Here is a 17,262-nt window from a genome sequence, read left to right as displayed (position 1 = left end):
TTAATTTTGGTTTTCAACTTCAAAGGTGCTCTGGCTGTTGCCTTTGAACTATGTATAGCTGTGTACTTGTTTTACTGTGGAGAGTAGGTAACACAGTTGGTGCTAAGTGCCACCTAACAATGGGGCTGTGAACTTTTATTTGGTTGTATCAGACCTGTGGTATGTTAAGGCTGATTTTTGACCATAGGACCCAAGTGTGAGTCACCCAAGATGATCCAGTGTGCTAGACTATCTTGTCTTCAAGCTGTTGTGCATGCACTTTTAAAAAATTAACTTCATGCTTTGCCTAGTACTTGGCATATATGTAATTAAGTAGCTACTGATTGCAAGGTTCAAAAAGCCTGAACCTAATACTTTATTCATTACTGTAAGAGTTGCCTTGCAAGTACCACAGTATGGCATCTCGTAGTCCCAGTTCTATAGTTGAAAGCAAATATTGAGCAGAAAAGTATTTTCATTTTTCAGGAGATGGCAGAACTATATCTGAGTTGATTTTAAATTGCCATTTCTGTTTGATCTACATTTTAAAAATTGGAAAACAAATAGCTGATTGTTCTAAATTTTAAAACAGATCTTTTAAATAACAGACAAGAGATCCACATAGCTATATACTCTCATTAAAGGTATGCTACATGTAGACTTGGCATACAGTGAGTTCTGTCTGGCTTTGTTGACGTTCGTTAATTATCAATACAGCTGTTGTTTGATTTCAGGTTCTTTGCAAGTCATGAACAAAACCAGGAGGATAATGGAGACTGGAGGAGCTACTTTCATCAATGCTTTTGTAACCACCCCTATGTGCTGTCCATCTCGTTCCTCAATGTTAACAGGAAAATACGTTCACAACCACAATGTCTACACCAACAATGAGAATTGCTCTTCTCCTTCCTGGCAGGCAACACATGAACCACGTACCTTTGCAGTGTATCTGAACAACACTGGGTATAGGACTGGTAAGATCATACCTGTCTTTTAACTCTGATGAGAAGCTGTGTGTGTGTAAATCTTCTGATGCCCTTCTTTGTATTGCGTTGGAGACTGGTGTAATAGAAAGCGAACAATTACAATCTAAAAGTGGGTTGGTTTACCTGGGGGTCCATGGATGAGCTTCAAGAGGCATGTGAATCGTGTAAAAAAGTGTGTTTTTATTCATTTTTCCAGGGATTGAATCCATAGCTTTCATCAGATTCTCAAAGGGGTCAATGACTCAAGAAAGGATAAGAAGCACTGGTTTTAAAAAGAAAGATTAGACAAACTCTTAAGGAAGTGGTTCCTGAGCTGTGGCTCCCTGGAGAGCCTCACAATCCTCACAGAAAGCCTATCACCGTATACAGTGTATTGGATTGTAGTCCTAAAGGGGAGGCACAGCCACCAGTTGAGAAGGTTTGGGAACCACTGTCTTAAGGGGACAAATCTATCAGTAGACATCAGCCATGACAGCTAGATAGAATGTCCATATTCAGAAGCAGGTTTTCTTTGGGTAACAGATTTATACAACAGGGAGTACTACTGAGGGCTGGCCTGTTGATGAGGATGGGTGAAGCAGCTGCTTCAAGCAGCAAATTGACAGGAGGCAGCAGGTCTCATGCACCTACTTGCCCCACCACCTGTGTTACCCTGTGTCAATATTTGCTGCCCCCCTCTTCCTTCTCCGCTTTCTACTTTTCATTTTAAAAATAACAGAAGAGTGGTGGCCTAGAGAGTCTCTCAGGCTCTGTCTAGTCTAGAAAAAAGTAGAGAATCAATGACAGTGGTACAAGAAGAAGGGTGGGAATGAGAGGGGAGAGTACTGTGGGGGAAGAGCTGTTGGGGAGGAAAATCTGTAGGGTGGGGGATGGATAGGTGCTGTGGCTCAGCACTGTCTCAAATGCAGTGGGAAGGCTTGGGATTCATGCACTTGTTCATAAACATGCTAGAGGGATCTGGATAGCCACTTTTCAGAATCAGAATGCTTTAGCTCTGATCTGTCAAGGGTCCTCTTGTGCTCTCACAGACAGAGAACAAAAATGCAATTACAATCAGCATTTCCAAAATGTGAAAAGGTCAGACAACATTTATCCTTTTTTGTTTTTTCTTCATACCCTTGTGGCTGATTCATGGTTTTAAACTGTTCCATGTCTCGACCACACTGTCACCATCACTTGTCTGCTGTATTATGACTAAAACAGCATTGTCCTTGTAACTAGTATAGGTCAGAAGGACCTAGTTTACTCACTGCTTTGTCAGAGTATTGGAATTTCTGTCAGTGGCTAAATTGTGGGAATGGAAAAAGCCCTAATACCACAATTTTGAAGCTATCCTTATTCTATGAAGACTCCTGTATAAGCTGAAATATACATGTCCTGAATGAATTTGATAAGTTCCTTTTTGACTATCATTTGCTTTGCTTTCCTCTTTTGTGGCATGGGATTGAATATTTATATCTTCTTCCGAGTCAGTTTCATTCTTTCTTGCTTGATGCTCAAATTTGTGACTATATGGGAGCATTCCAGTATTTCATAAAAGCTGTAATGTTGGACAAACGATTGTAGTGGAGGCCTGTTTAGCATAAAGGTAGACCCTTGTTATCTGTGGGGGTTTCGTTCCTGGAGCCCTCATGGATACCAAATTCTGCGTGATATCAAATTACACAGATTTCAGGGTCCACTGAGCTCTGAATGCGACCAGAGCCTTGCTCCGAACAAAGCTGGAGCTGTTCTGAGGACCCCCAAAGCGTTGGAAAGCGACTTCTGGTTTTGCCATCTGATGCTTTTGAGGAGCCTTTCTGAGGCCCATGGAGGCTGCGTGCAACTCTACAGCCCTCAGAAAAGCCTCCGGAGGCTTCTGGTTGGGACGAATGTGGCTCAGTGGAGGTCCAGAGGACTTGTGTTCAACCAAATCTGCGGATCAAAAATCCATGGATAAGTAGGCTCACCCTGTACTATATTGATAATTAGACTGCCACTGAGAAACCAAATCATCCAGAAGCTTTCAATCTGGGAAGCTATTTCCAAATTAATAGCTACTTAATTATTCAGTCTGGTTTTGAGCATGCTAAAAGAACCGTCTTTTCTTGGATAACGATTGCTTGTGTGGTCAAAATTTGTTCTAAGTCCTGTGAGAGCTCTTCCACACAAACTCTGTCCTGTGTGAAAAGTACCCACTAACAGTGGCATCACTAGGATTTGTGTCACCTGGTGTGGGAGGCTAGCATGTCACCCCTGTGATGGACCTCCTCCCATGCAGTGGACGGGCAGCACCCTGGGCACCATTGCCCCACCCCCACTGGTTTTTTGGTTATGACTTTTGATAGAATAGAGATTTCAGTGCGGTTTGTTTCATTGCATTCTGCATGAAATTACACATCAATTGATATATAACATGATGGATGGTATATTCAAAAATTCCAAGGTTTTAAAAATTTTGGCCAGTAGTGGGGTCACCCCCCATGTGCGTCACCTGTTAAAAGGAAGGAAAAAAAAAACGACTTCCAGTTTTGCTGAAGAATTTGCTTTTTACTTTTGCTGGCATCACCCAGGAGGCCTGCACTGCCCTGTCAACGCCACAGTGGGAGCCCCAGCCTCCAGTATAAGCATGGAGCCCAGATAAGCATCAAGCAGCATGCGGGTGTGGGGAGCGTGGCGGGATTGTGGGGGGAGGCATTTTGGTTTGGGAAGGTCAGAGAGAGGGTGGAACAGGGGGAGAGACAGGCCCTGGAGGGGAGTGGTACCCACACAGACCACCTCCTCTGAATCCGATCCACTCTGTGTCAGGCTTGAAAGCCAGCAGGGAGCCTCTCCTCTTACCCGGCACAGACTCAAGAAGCAGGCTGTGGCTGTGGCTGTGCTTGGGGTAGGTGAATGAATGTCCCCTTCCCCAGAGGAGACCACCAGCCTGCTTGGATCCAGGCCAGGAGCCGTTTGGAGCTGTTGATCCTGTACTGCAGTGGTACTCAGACTTTTCCGGCCAGTGGCTCCCTTGAACCCCCCCCCCCGTGGCTGTTGGCCATGACTCCCCATCATGTTCCTGAGGGTTAGAAGTGACATCATTAAACAGGAAGTGCCCAGAAATATTAAGTATATTAATATTAATTATATTAGTCATATCATTAATTAAATGCAGATCTTAAAAATATATTATTAATACACAGCAATATACATGCTTTATAAATGATCAGCTGCTGATCACTGTTGGAGACAGGATGCTGGAGTAGGTAGATTTTGTCTGGTCCAGGAGGACTCATTTTTTTAACTTTGTAAGCATACCAATAGAATTGTTTTATCAAATGAACTTTGTGAACAACCAGTCCGACCAACATGACACACACCCACCCCTGTGGACCCCAATCCAACTAGTCATCTCTTCCATTCTCCTTGGATAGGATTGAACCCTTTATTAATTAAATTAAATTTTTTCCAGCAGCTGGTGGGGAAAAGAAAAATAGACCATGAAAATATATCAGAGCTGATAAGGGTTTGGTTAGGAAGCTGACTAGGAGATGCACAGCCCAATCCTACGCATGCCTACTCAGAAGTAAGTCCCATTAGAGTCAATTGGGCTTACTCTCAGGAAAGTGTGGATAGGATTGGGCTGGCAATCACTTCATCAATGGCTGATAAGCAGTGCTTTTTTTGTGGAAAAAAAGGTGCAAGAACTCAAACTTGTTAATCTTTTATTTATTTATTTATTTATTTCTGAAACATTTTTTATTGGAGAAATAAAATATTTTTTATGTGCTTCCCCCTAAAGATGAACTTACTTCTGAGTAGACATGCATAGGATTGGGCTGTCAATCTCCACATCCCCTTCCCCCTAACTATTTTTTCTACACATGGGGAAAAATACTATACAGGTGCACTTGTAGCGTGTAGTAGGTAGTGTGGCACTACTTCGAGGAGAGGAAGCAGTGAATGGATTCTGAAAAATGGCTTACATGAGTTCCATGTAGTAAAATTACTCTAAGTAACTGTGGGAGTAAGAACAAAAAAGAAATTCTTACACGAGAGGAGTCCTTAGGTGCACATAGAAACAGCTACTTTTGCAAACAAGCAATTAAATATGGTTTAATTCAGGTATCAGAATACTCTGTATCTTTGGGAAGGCGCTTGGCATGCAATTGTATGTTCTCTGCTGCCCTGAGCAGCTGCTGTGCATTGCTGGAGAGGAGCTGCAAACTCTGGCTGGCGGAGGGCATGCTTGTGGGGGAAGGATGAGGAGGACCTCTGGCAAGGCTGGACAGCATGTTGTACACACGTAGAATTCCTTTTCACCTGCCCTTAGCATGTGAAAACGGGTGCAGATATATATCTCTGCCAGGATTAAGAGCCCAATTCTAGGTATATCTACTCTGAAGTAAGTCTTGTTCTAGTCAATGGAGCTTACTCCCAGGAAAGTGCCTAGGATTGCAGCCTAAGAGCCCAATCCTATGCATGTCTACTCAGAAGTCCACTTTAGTGAATGGGGCTTACTGTGGATAGGATGGCAGCCTTAGAGTCCAATCCTGTGCCTGTCTACTCTGCCTCTGTTTTGCTCCCCCCCCTCCTGGAATGCCTCTGAAGGGGAGGGGCCCCTGCAAAAAGGTGCCGGAACTCCGTCCCCCCGCGTTCCATTAGAAAAAAAGCCCTGCTGATAAGTATTCCCTTCAAATAGCAAGATTCATCACTTTAAAAATACAGCCTCTCCTCTTCAATCAAACAACAAGATTAATAAATCACTTCAAAAACAGAACCCTTTTTCTGCTCCTGGCCAAGTAAAGTGTGTGCTTCTCTCCCCCCCGCCCCTTTGCCAACTGCATGGAAACAACTTTAAGCGCCCTGGTGACTGGTAAAATAGGAAGTGTTTTATTTGGGGAGGGGAGGAAAGCGGGAAGGTTTGGAGATTGAAAGGGGAGAGTGGAAGAGGGAGGGGGTTGAAAAGAGAGATTTCACTTTGATGAGAAGCGATCCCAGGCTGGGAACTAAGAACCAACCAGACAAGGATCAAGGAGCGTTTCTTTTTGACTGTCAGCAAGGGCAAGGACTGCAAAATGAGCATGCTTGGTACTTGCCAGATGGGGCTTGGAGTTGAAGAGCTTTGGAAACAACATGCAGCAAACACAGAAGGCGGCAGCCTTGGAGTGGAGGGAGAAGAGGGCGGGGTAGCAGCAGCCGCTCTCGAAGTCCCTCTCGGAGGGAGCAGCTGAGCAACTCCCATTTCTTCTGCTTTTAAAAAAAGCACAGAAGACAGGCTCGTATTTTGCCCAGGGGTGTGATTGTATCGCTGGGAGAGGACACCCCACACCTCCCCTTTGAGTTCCTGGCGCCTCCCTAAGGAGCCACACCTCACAGTTTGAATAACACTGCTGTACTGCATAGGATTGGGCCGATAATGTTTTCCAGTATCAGTAAAAAAAGAAAATGGCCATTTAGGCTTTTTAAACTATTGGGAGGCAGATAGATGCTGTTGGTATTTCGATGAACAAAATGTATAGAAGGCAAAGTGAAGCCTTCTGCAGTGTAATACTGGGATGCAGCTTGGGGAGTGTCCTTGGGAATAGAATGGGTGTTACAAGCATGTCGTGTTCTTCTTCATTGAAATGTTGGAAGGGATGTTATGTTACTGTGTTATGCCACCTTATTTATTCTGTGGTATGAGTCTCCTCTGTCAGCTATTTAGAAAATCCAAGTAAAACCAATTGCTGTTTCAAGGGAGTGCAGTGTATTTCTTCCCTGCCTGCCTTCTTGTTTGTCATGAAATGCTTTCTAATTTTGTGGATATCAAGTGAATGACTATTCACCTTGCTAAATACTGTTGTTTACTCAAGCTTAATTGGGCATATTCAGAGGCTGCCATTAGTTTGATGAAGCAAAAGTATGCTGCATGTGGTTAAACAATGGCTTGGTGTCCTGGGGACAGTTAGCAAAACTGCCAGAATGCAGATAAAATCTGTCTCATTAAGACACAGAAATCTACATTTATCTTTGCCATTATCCCTGTGGGCACCATTCAATACAATAATGAAAAGATGTTCCCTAAAATGGTATTACTTTTTAATGAGATTTTTTATCTGTTCAGCTGTACTTGATATTTTATTAATTATACAAACAGGAATGACTTGCTAATTCTCCTTGCTTCTGTTCCTGAATATGTACATTGCCTGGGGCCATTGTGAATAGAACTTTACAATTGCTTCCAGTAGGAACATGTAGATCAATTATATGAGCAAAATAAGGAAGAACTGGAGATAAACAATTGGATTATAGAACTTGGGAAAATGTGCAAAGGATGTTAGTTAGACCACCTAAACTGCATGCATTATTTTGCTGCACGAAAGACACTGGATACTGCCCTATATCCTATTTCCCTGAAGTACAAGATTGAAGTACAAGCTCACCCCACATGTGTAACAGCATTTTTGGCATGACTCTTCTTGGCAAGAAGCCAGCCCTGTATGTTTGAGCTTTGAGATGATTTGTTTTCCAGTCTTCCAGTAGTTCTTAGGTTGCCAAGTAGAAAAAGTGGTTGACCACTTGGCTATCAAAGTAGAAGCCTGACTGTCTTTGCAGCATTGGTTTGATAGTGTGTCTGTGTCTCATATTATTTCTCATCAGTAAGTTAAGGAATTGATGGACTGGTAAGCACCAAGAGGCTTTGAACTTGCTCAGAAAAATAGCATGCATGTGCTCTCTCTCTCTCATAAACATGATCCAGAGGCTTCCTCCTCAGTTAAGTTTGTTATTTTTACTTTGCCTTTACTCCACATATGTGGATCCCAAAGGTGACATAAATCAAAACAACCATAAAACATCCAATACAATAAAGTTGCAACAAAAAGGCTAAACTAAATAAGGTTAAAAAGCAGCAGTGCAAAATATGGGTTTTTATATGGAGTTGAAAGCATACCACAACTGCATTTATTCATCTGGATGAAGATGCACATTGCTGCTCTCAAGGGTCATCTGTACCTGTTAAGACAAATGGTTATCCACACTTGTGTAACTCCAGGTACACATGGGGGCTCTGGATTAGAGATGGGTCTAACTTCTCTATCTTTCCGTTGGCTATTGAGCCAGTCTTTCTTTCCTGACTGTATTCGACCTTTCTTCCATCATTACACTCAAGTCTTTGAGTGAAGTCCAGGTCTTTGAGTGAAGTCCAAGAGTGAAGAGAGGCGGGAACACCATGTATTAAAACCCTGCTTTCTGTTCAAGCTGTAAGCTAAACAATGCTGGCAGCACCTGAGGGACTCCTCACCACAGAGATGAGCCCAGTCCTTACCGCCCAATCCAGAATGTGCATTCTGGCAGCACAGCATACTTTATGGCTGTCGCAAAACATGACACATCATAGAGTGCAGTTCTGGCCACAAATGGTGAGGCAGGTGACAGCAGCCTTTGCGGGAGCCCTGGCACTGGTAAGTTGGGGCTGGAAATGGGCGGAACAGGGTGGGGACTGGCGGTGGGAATGGGTGGGTGTCAAGGATGGGAAGGGGGTGATTAGCAGTGGCAGCAGCTCTGCTGATATCCCATCACACTTCCCAGGCTTGATTAACCTACCCAGGTACATTCAGATTTGCACCAGCAAAAATCACTGGCACAGGTCTGAGTAGACACATTTGGGCAGTGGAGGTTTACCTGGAGGAGACCTCTGATCTGCCCGCCCCTCACAGGATGCAGCGCATGCTCTGGTGGCACAGTTGCATCAGCAGGAGGGGATTTTGATAGAATTGGGCTGTTACTTCCACAACTTCCTCTTCCTGCAAGGGGAATGGGTTACAATCCATTTGGTATAGCTCGGACAGTATGCACAGAAGACATTACTATTAGCTATCCATGCCAGTCTTCTATAACACCTTCGTAAGGAAGGGCTGGAAATACCCCTTCACATGAATCTTAGCTGATTCTTGTATGTTGTGTTCCTTCATTGTTGTGACCTGTTGAATCTGTTTCTTAGTGTCCATTTTGTCCTTCACCCCTCAGCAACTACATGTCTGAATGCATAGAAAGCAAAGAACAGTTCTGGAACAAAGAACATAACAACCTAAGCTTTTGCCCTTTTCCTTTACACAGCTTTTTTTGGAAAATACCTCAACGAATACAATGGCAGCTACATCCCTCCTGGTTGGCGAGAATGGGTTGGCTTAATCAAGAACTCCCGTTTCTATAATTACACTGTTTGTCGAAATGGTCTCAAAGAAAAACATGGATTTGAATACTCAAAGGTACATTTCTTTGATGTTGGGATACAATATGTAAAACTCATTCAATCTGTACTTCATCAGAATTAGCGAAATCAGTATAAGTTCATTTCGCTTTAGCTAGGACATTAAATCTTGTGTTTTGGTTTGTACATTTAGAACTGATTGGAAGTTTGTTGTAAATTGCCTTCAACACCTCCTGTTGGAGGGGGAAACTGAGTATAAATATTTGCAAATAAAGTTTTGGGGGAAAAGTGGGTTTGTGCAGAAAAGGCAAATTTGTAATTAATGCTGTCGGATCACTACTTATGAAACCAAAGTGAACAAAAACTTAAGCCAGGGTATTAACACCAAAAACAGTCTCTGCAGAAGAGCTCCTCTAACCACACTTGTCGCTGCTTCTCCATTCCCAACACCTCTCCTCAGAAATTTCACTGCTGCCTCTCCTCTCCAGGCTCCTAAATCTTCCGTATCTCCTGGATGGACCTGCTGACACTTCTAGTTCTATCTACTTTCCTTCCTCTGGTTTGGTTTAGTCTGTAAACGTCAGAAATTTCCCTACCACCATTAGGAATTGCTTTTTTTTTAACTGTGTGTATTTTTTAATTTTTCTGAATTAGTCACAGTTGGCTTTCTTGCCGTCTACATTTAGCTTTAAATTTAGTTATTTGATTTTTTTAATATTAACTAAACATCATTTATTTGATTTTTTTTTTTCTGTAAACTGTTTTGTGAACTTTTTTGTTGTAAAATGGTATATAAATACTCTTAATAATGATGTAAGCAGTCCCTTTTAGGTAGTGTCAGCACTGAGTTGCTGGGAGTCCTGTGCTGGGCTCCCTAAGATGTGCCCTGTCTGCCTCTGATGGTGTGTTGGACTCTACCACGGCAACTGGTACTTAAGAGTTCAGAGGTCCAAGTGGCTGGAGCACCTGATGGGTGTGGGCCATTGGTCAGTACTTGGTCTGTCTGGTCCCTGACACTATCCCTGTTTCTAGGGGCTAAATTATACCTCACTTGCAGATTTGCACATTTTTGTCATTCTGCAAAATTGCTTCTTAAGAAAAGAATTTTTGAAGGTGACAGTTGAGAGTGGAGAAGCCATGTAAGCAGGGATGCCATGTGTACATGGGGAGGGGGGAGAACGATGGATGCGTAAAGGAAGTAAGCATTGCTTTTCTTCTCAACAATCCCCTCTGAAGCCGATGTTGCTTTTAAAAAAAGGAGGGGAGCTTAGGGCTCTAAAGTACACATTTGCATACAATGTGTAGTTCATACCTTATCAAATGTGATGTAGTTGAAAGTTTAAGCATTTTAGCAAGTGCTATCTTCTGTTATTACTTGTCATGGCATATATCATATCATATTATATCTGGAGTGTCAGACCTTGGAACTGGGAAGACAAATAAATGCATTCCAACCCTTTTGTATGGAATTATCAGAATTTAGTGGCCCTCTGGCCACAGTGTGGCATATAACCCAAGAGACATGCCCATAGTAGTCTCTAGTGCAGGGGTGCTCAATAGGTGGATCGCGATCTACCGGTAGATCGCGAGGCAAAATGAGTAGATCGCGGAGTGCCGACCCCCCCTTCAGGTGCCTCTGGGAGGAAACGCCCTCCTAGTTCTGTTCTCTTAGGCTGGACTGTTTTTGTAACCTCAAGCTAGTTTTTATTTGGGTTTGTTTAATTATTTATTGCTCTCTAGATCCTGTGTCCCAATTTACTGACCTGTTTAGGTTATGTTCTAACTTAGATTAGGTTTAACCTGGGTTAAGTATAGGTTTAATTTAAACAAGTAGAAAAACCTGCTTTCCACTTTATCCTCCTCCCTTCCTTCGATTAAGTGCTACCTTAGGTGCAGCTAACTTTCAACTTTGATTTAAATGCCTGACCCTTGGGCTCTTACTCACGAGTAGGACTCAGCTCCTACTCACGAGTAGGACTCTGCTCCTGCTCACGAGTAGCCCTATGTACCTCCCTTAGGTGCTAACTTTCAATTTTGATTTAAGGTTGCTTTAAAGGTAAGATTAAGGTTAGAAGACAGGGAGTTAGAAAGACAAAGCGTTAGAATGAGTACACTTACCTCCTCCTCCTGCTCCTCCTCCTCTCCTTCTCCAAAACTCAGAGGTCTCCTTGCCTTCTCCTCGCCCAGATGCTAAACTCTTGTGCCTTACCTGGCACTTAGTTCCCAGAGGCACTTGGTTCCCAGAGGCCACACGCGTATGCAACTTGTCCCTCAAAACGGCCACGGTACCAGAAGATTGGAGGATAGCAAATGTCACGCCTATTTTTAAAAAGGGAAAGAGGGGGGACCCGGGAAACTATAGGCCGGTCAGCCTAACATCCATACCGGGTAAGATGGTGGAATGCCTCATCAAAGATAGGATCTCAAAACACATAGACGAACAGGCCTTGCTGAGGGAGAGTCAGCATGGCTTCTGTAAGGGTAAGTCTTGCCTCACGAACCTTATAGAATTCTTTGAAAAGGTCAACAGGCATGTGGATGCGGGAGAACCCGTGGACATTATATATCTGGACTTTCAGAAGGCATTTGACACGGTCCCTCACCAAAGGCTACTGAAAAAACTCCACAGTCAGGGAATTAGAGGACAGGTCCTCTCGTGGATTGAGAACTGGTTGGAGGCCAGGAAGCAGAGAGTGGGTGTCAATGGGCAATTTTCACAATGGAGAGAGGTGAAAAGCGGTGTGCCCCAAGGATCTGTCCTGGGACCGGTGCTTTTCAACCTCTTCATAAATGACCTGGAGACAGGGTTGAGCAGTGAAGTGGCTAAGTTTGCAGACGACACCAAACTTTTCCGAGTGGTAAAGACCAGAAGTGATTGTGAGGAGCTCCAGAAGGATCTCTCCAGACTGGCAGAATGGGCAGCAAAATGGCAGATGCGCTTCAATGTCAGTAAGTGTAAAGTCATGCACATTGGGGCAAAAAATCAAAACTTTAGATATAGGCTGACGGGTTCTGAGCTGTCTGTGACAGATCAGGAGAGAGATCTTGGGGTGGTGGTGGACAGGTCGATGAAAGTGTCGACCCAATGTGCGGCGGCAGTGAAGAAGGCCAATTCTATGCTTGGGATCATTAGGAAGGGTATTGAGAACAAAACGGCTAATATTATAATGCCGTTGTACAAATCGATGGTAAGGCCACACCTGGAGTATTGTGTCCAGTTCTGGTCGCCGCATCTCAAAAAAGACATAGTGGAAATGGAAAAGGTGCAAAAGAGAGCGACTAAGCTGATTACGGGGCTGGGGCACCTTCCTTATGAGGAAAGGCTACGGCGTTTGGGCCTCTTCAGCCTAGAAAAGAGACGCTTGAGGGGGGACATGATTGAGACATACAAAATTATGCAGGGGATGGACAGAGTGGATAGGGAGATGCTCTTTACACTCTCACATAATACCAGAACCAGGGGACATCCACTAAAATTGAGTGTTGGGCGGGTTAGGACAGACAAAAGAAAATATTTCTTTACTCAGCGCGTGGTCAGTCTGTGGAACTCCTTGCCACAGGATGTGGTGCTGGCGTCTAGCCTAGACGCCTTTAAAAGGGGATTGGACGAGTTTCTGGAGGAAAAATCCATTATGGGGTACAAGCCATGATGAGTATGCGCAACCTCCTGATTTTAGGAATGGGTTAAGTCAGAATGCCAGATGTAGGGGAGAGCACCAGGACGAGGTCTCTTGTTATCTGGTGTGCTCCCTGGGGCATTTGGTGGGCCGCTGTGAGATACAGGAAGCTGGACTAGATGGGCCTATGGCCTGATCCAGTGGGGCTGTTCTTATGTTCTTATGTTCTTATGCCGGGAGTAAGGCCCATTGTACTCAATGGGGCTTACTCCCAGGTAAGTGTGGCTAGGATTGCAGCCTCACAGCCTAATCCTAGGCATGTCTAGTCAGGAGTAAGTCCTGTTATACTCAGTGGGGCTCAAGGTACACCAACATACATTGTACACATAAATGTTATATGTTATGATGGCGCAAACATTGTAAAAAAAACTCTGGTAGATCTCCGGGCCTTGCTGGGTTTCAAAGTAGCTCTCGAGCCAAAAAAAGTGTGAGCACCCCTGCTCTAGTGTTTCAAATCCTGAGCCTTCCAAACCACTTTAGGTGGTGTTTGAACCCTCCTTATATTAATCATGCTATACGTGTTACAGCTGGAGATTTTGTCCCAAGTAATGTGTAACAGGCAGCTTGCAATAGTTCATGCTTTCCCCCTAACTGTTAAAATTATACAATTTTGCTGGTTTGCAAACCATTATATTTTAATATAGTGTACAAGTAATGTTAACACTTCTGTGCCGACAAAGATTGTGATTCTCTAGTTTCTTGTATACATGCTGTAAAAAGCAGAGAATCTTGTCTCAAAGGCTTTCCATAAGTTGAAACAAGTCATGTTTATAAAACACAGTTCAATAGCAAATGCTGGAGAAAATGTAAGCATTGTATGCCTATATTCAAGGGAGTAGGCAGTAATCCAGCAACATAATAATGTTAAGCTTTGTTGCTAATTAACTGGAACACCTCAAAGTGCCCCACAAATATTTACTACAGTGAACCATCGGAATCGTCACTCTACTCTCCCTGACTTAATTTTGCTAATCGTCACTCTACTCTCCCTGACATAATTTTGCTAATGTCCTTGTGGGTTTTTCTCTTGGTTTGTTCTTGCCTGAATTGTTTCAAGTTTGGTGGCTTGTCTCATTTTATTTTGCTACTCGATGGGCCAGTTGTCTAGCTTGGCCTGAAAATTAGGTGTGCATATGAGAAGTAGTTAGGTTTAATTTTTTCTTGAAAGACGTGGCAAAAACTTCAGGTTGTCTATAGGATTTGTGACTCTTTGGTTTGCAGTATGTTTCTAATATGCTACAGACCAAATTTATAGTGTAGTAAGCTGCGGACCATCAGAAGGACTCATGCCATGCATGTGCCTAGAGTTCCTCTAGGGAACCCCCAACCAAATATCAGTTTCCACTGAGTTCAAAAAGCAATTCTGAAGATTTAGTGTTAGAAAAGTGTAAAGCGAGACCTAGGGATAAGGCTGGGGCACAATCAACATGAAATCTTCTTGAATTCCTTATAACCATTCTCAGACTGCTTTTACAATTAAGAGAGTTTGAAGAATAGTGTTGGACATTCAGTGGGGACAGAAAATCAACAGGGTTTTTCGGATGAGGTGGAAGGATGGGTCACAGTTAGAACAAGCCAAACTCTGATGTGCAAAACCAACCCTACCTCCTTTTCAGCATTGCTTTTGCAGCTGTTTAGGGCCGAGTATCTGCCTTATGTGATTGATTAGTCATGCCCTGAAGTGTTTGGAAATGGCACAGATTGTCTTGGAACTCTTCAGTGGCGTTCACACCAGTTCTTGGGACCAAAAACAAATGCTTAGAGGTGGCAGGTGGTTTAATCTTGCATTTTCATCTCTTTTTTTCCTCTTTCAGGAAAGAAATTTTCCTCTAATCTCTTTGCAAACTTCAGTTTACTACCGTGGCTCTACATTAAGCCAGTTTATTGGCAGGACACCACTTTGTCATAAGCAGCTGCAGTGTTTTAAACTATGCAGTTCAAAAAAAGTACTGACTGTGATGTTTGGATGCATTGGATGTTCAATTTTCTCTAAAGCAGTGGTTCTCAAACATTTTAGCACCAGTACCCACTTTTTAGAATGTAAGGGCCCAACCTGGAAGTGATGTCATGGCCAGAAGTGACATCATCAAGCCGGAAAACTTTTAGCACCCCCATACAACAAAATCAAATCAAGTTAGTAAAATAAAAGTTTACAAGTTTAAAAATTTATTTAAAATAAAGAAAAACCCTTCTAACCCGCCCAAACAGTTGTGAATCTGTTTTTTAAAAATTCCCTAAATATCCCAAAGGCTGTAATCCTATCCACACTTACCCAGGAGTAAGCCCCATTACTATCAATGTTAAAAGCGTATAGATAGTATCCTGTAAGAAGTACAGAACTGTAACTTTTCCCCAAATGCAGTCACATACCATAGTAGCATCAAGTCTAATATATTAAAAATAGATATTGAAATGAATGCAGACCCACATGAAACTGGCTCACAACCCGCCTAGTGGGTCCCAACCCACATGTGAGAAACAGTGCTCTAGAGCAGTGGTTCCCAACATTTTTTGACTTGCAGCCCTTGGCAGCCCATTTTCATAAATTGTACCCCTCATATTAGCCCCACAAGGCATTCTAATACAGACCTGCCTTTTTCCACCATTATTCATTTCTTTTTCAAGTACCCCTAAAGGTCCTGGCAAGTACTGCTGGGGGTACTCGTACCCTAAGTTGGGAACCACTGCTCTAGAGTGTTCTGCCACAACCCTCTCAGATACACCATCAGATTTTATCTGTACTAAACACACAAATAGAGTTATGTTTTTTGGACAAACCATATTGAATCAGGGGTTGGCTATATGTTTTCTTTTTTCAGTAAACCATGTTTTTCAGGGTCAAAAATTAACCTTGAAGGTTTATTGTATGTTATGATTTGATGAACTAAATATGAAATTGAGCTAGAATCAAAAGACTTGTGTTCAAATTTCTCTTCAACCCTGACTTCTACTACTCTTGGAAATTCTATTTTCTCAGACTGTTTCTCAGTGGGAATCATAGTGCCCACAAGGTTGTTGTAATGATTCATGTCCGTTTGTTCTTACCTACTTTTGGTTTTGCTCTACCTTAATGCCCCTTGTTTTTCTTTTGCCTTGCTGTCCTGTTCTGGCCCGTTCTTCTCAGAACACTGCTATTCCTCTGGGCAAAGACTTGATTTGGAAGAGGGTCACAATTCTGAACTATACCTGTAACTGCCTACTCTGCAGCCCAAACCCTGAAACCAAGGCCTGATAGACACTGCCTTTGTTCATGACTTACTTTAGCAGAATAAAGTAGTAGGATTCTGTTGGTATGTGATGCGTATGGCAAATTTTGTTTTGTGTTGAATGTTTGTTTCAGGATTATTTCACAGACTTAATCACTAATGACAGCATTAATTATTTCAAAATGTCTAAGAGGATATATCCCCATAGACCTGTAATGATGGTGATCAGCCACGCTGCCCCCCATGGGCCTGAAGACTCAGCACCACAGTTCTCGGAATTCTATCCAAATGCTTCCCAGCACATGTAAGTTTAATTTTGCATTATGACTGTGGCGATGCTTTGTGCTGCTTCTTGAATCAGTCCTGCATAGAACCTGACATTGTTACTTAGACTGAATTTTTTCTCTCTCAAAGTTATCTTCTGCTGCCTAACTTAGCATTAACATCATATGAATCTTTCTTTAGAGATCATCTTTATAGAGGGTTCATCTTTTGGATAAAGTAATTCTAATGTATCCTTCTGACTATAAATGAAAGCTGTCTTGAGGTATTCAAGATTATGGGGACAATATTATCCCCATTTACTTACCCACTGACACACCTTTTATTTCTTATGCTCGTCAATTACACTCCCTACATTTTGCCTTTGGGAGATGCCGTGTTAATGTTGTGTTAGTTGAGGTGCTAGAGTAGTCATTCTTCAGAGTTCCGCTGCCTCTCCTTATAAGTGTGGAAATGTATGACCTGCCATCTCCACTGCAGTTGTGGAGGTGCATTTTGGACTATTGATAACCTGTTAAAGGGAATTTTGTTTTTCTACAAGAAATGTAACCAAATGAACCACATGCCATCTTGGTTTTAAAATCTGTGCAGGACAGGATATTGCAGAATAAATTTGCCTAGCAGGATAATGTGAGCCTTCAACAAAGTGTAGTAATGTGGGATGTGGTCAGGTAGTAATCCATATAATGATTAAAGTGTGTTAACCACCAGTATATCCCTGTCTTAATTTATTAGATATTGAACAATGCTATGTTGAGGCCTGATGTTTCAGGGAGTTAGAAGTTTGAGTACATCTGCTATTTTTTTTTTTAAAGTCTTCAAACAGTTTTCATGAAATTTCATTGCTAACATTCATGGGGCTATTGCATAGGACTTGCATCTTGGTGGGCTGCATGTTGAAACTATTTCATTATGTACTCAAAAACTTATTCAAAAGCTTACAGTTCTAGCAACTCTTAGAATGCATCTGTGAGCCA

General features: G+C 42.6%; 1 protein-coding gene across 3 annotated transcripts in view; it reads left to right on the top strand.

The window, feature by feature from the left end:
* The window catches only part of SULF1 (sulfatase 1), a 112,860-nt gene that overhangs the window by 56,292 nt on the left and 39,306 nt on the right, over positions 1 to 17,262 (top strand). For all 3 annotated transcript variants that reach the window (XM_066623516.1, XM_066623514.1, XM_066623515.1), the window contains exons 3-5: positions 714 to 953; positions 9,027 to 9,178; positions 16,138 to 16,307. In XM_066623516.1, the coding sequence (XP_066479613.1) occupies positions 714 to 953; positions 9,027 to 9,178; positions 16,138 to 16,307 (562 nt within the window). The remainder of the gene's footprint in view (positions 1 to 713; positions 954 to 9,026; positions 9,179 to 16,137; positions 16,308 to 17,262) is intronic.

This window comes from Tiliqua scincoides, chromosome 4, assembly GCF_035046505.1.
Source record: "Tiliqua scincoides isolate rTilSci1 chromosome 4, rTilSci1.hap2, whole genome shotgun sequence".
Lineage (NCBI taxonomy): Eukaryota > Metazoa > Chordata > Lepidosauria > Squamata > Scincidae > Tiliqua > Tiliqua scincoides.
This window is presented reverse-complemented; position numbering and strand designations above follow the sequence as displayed.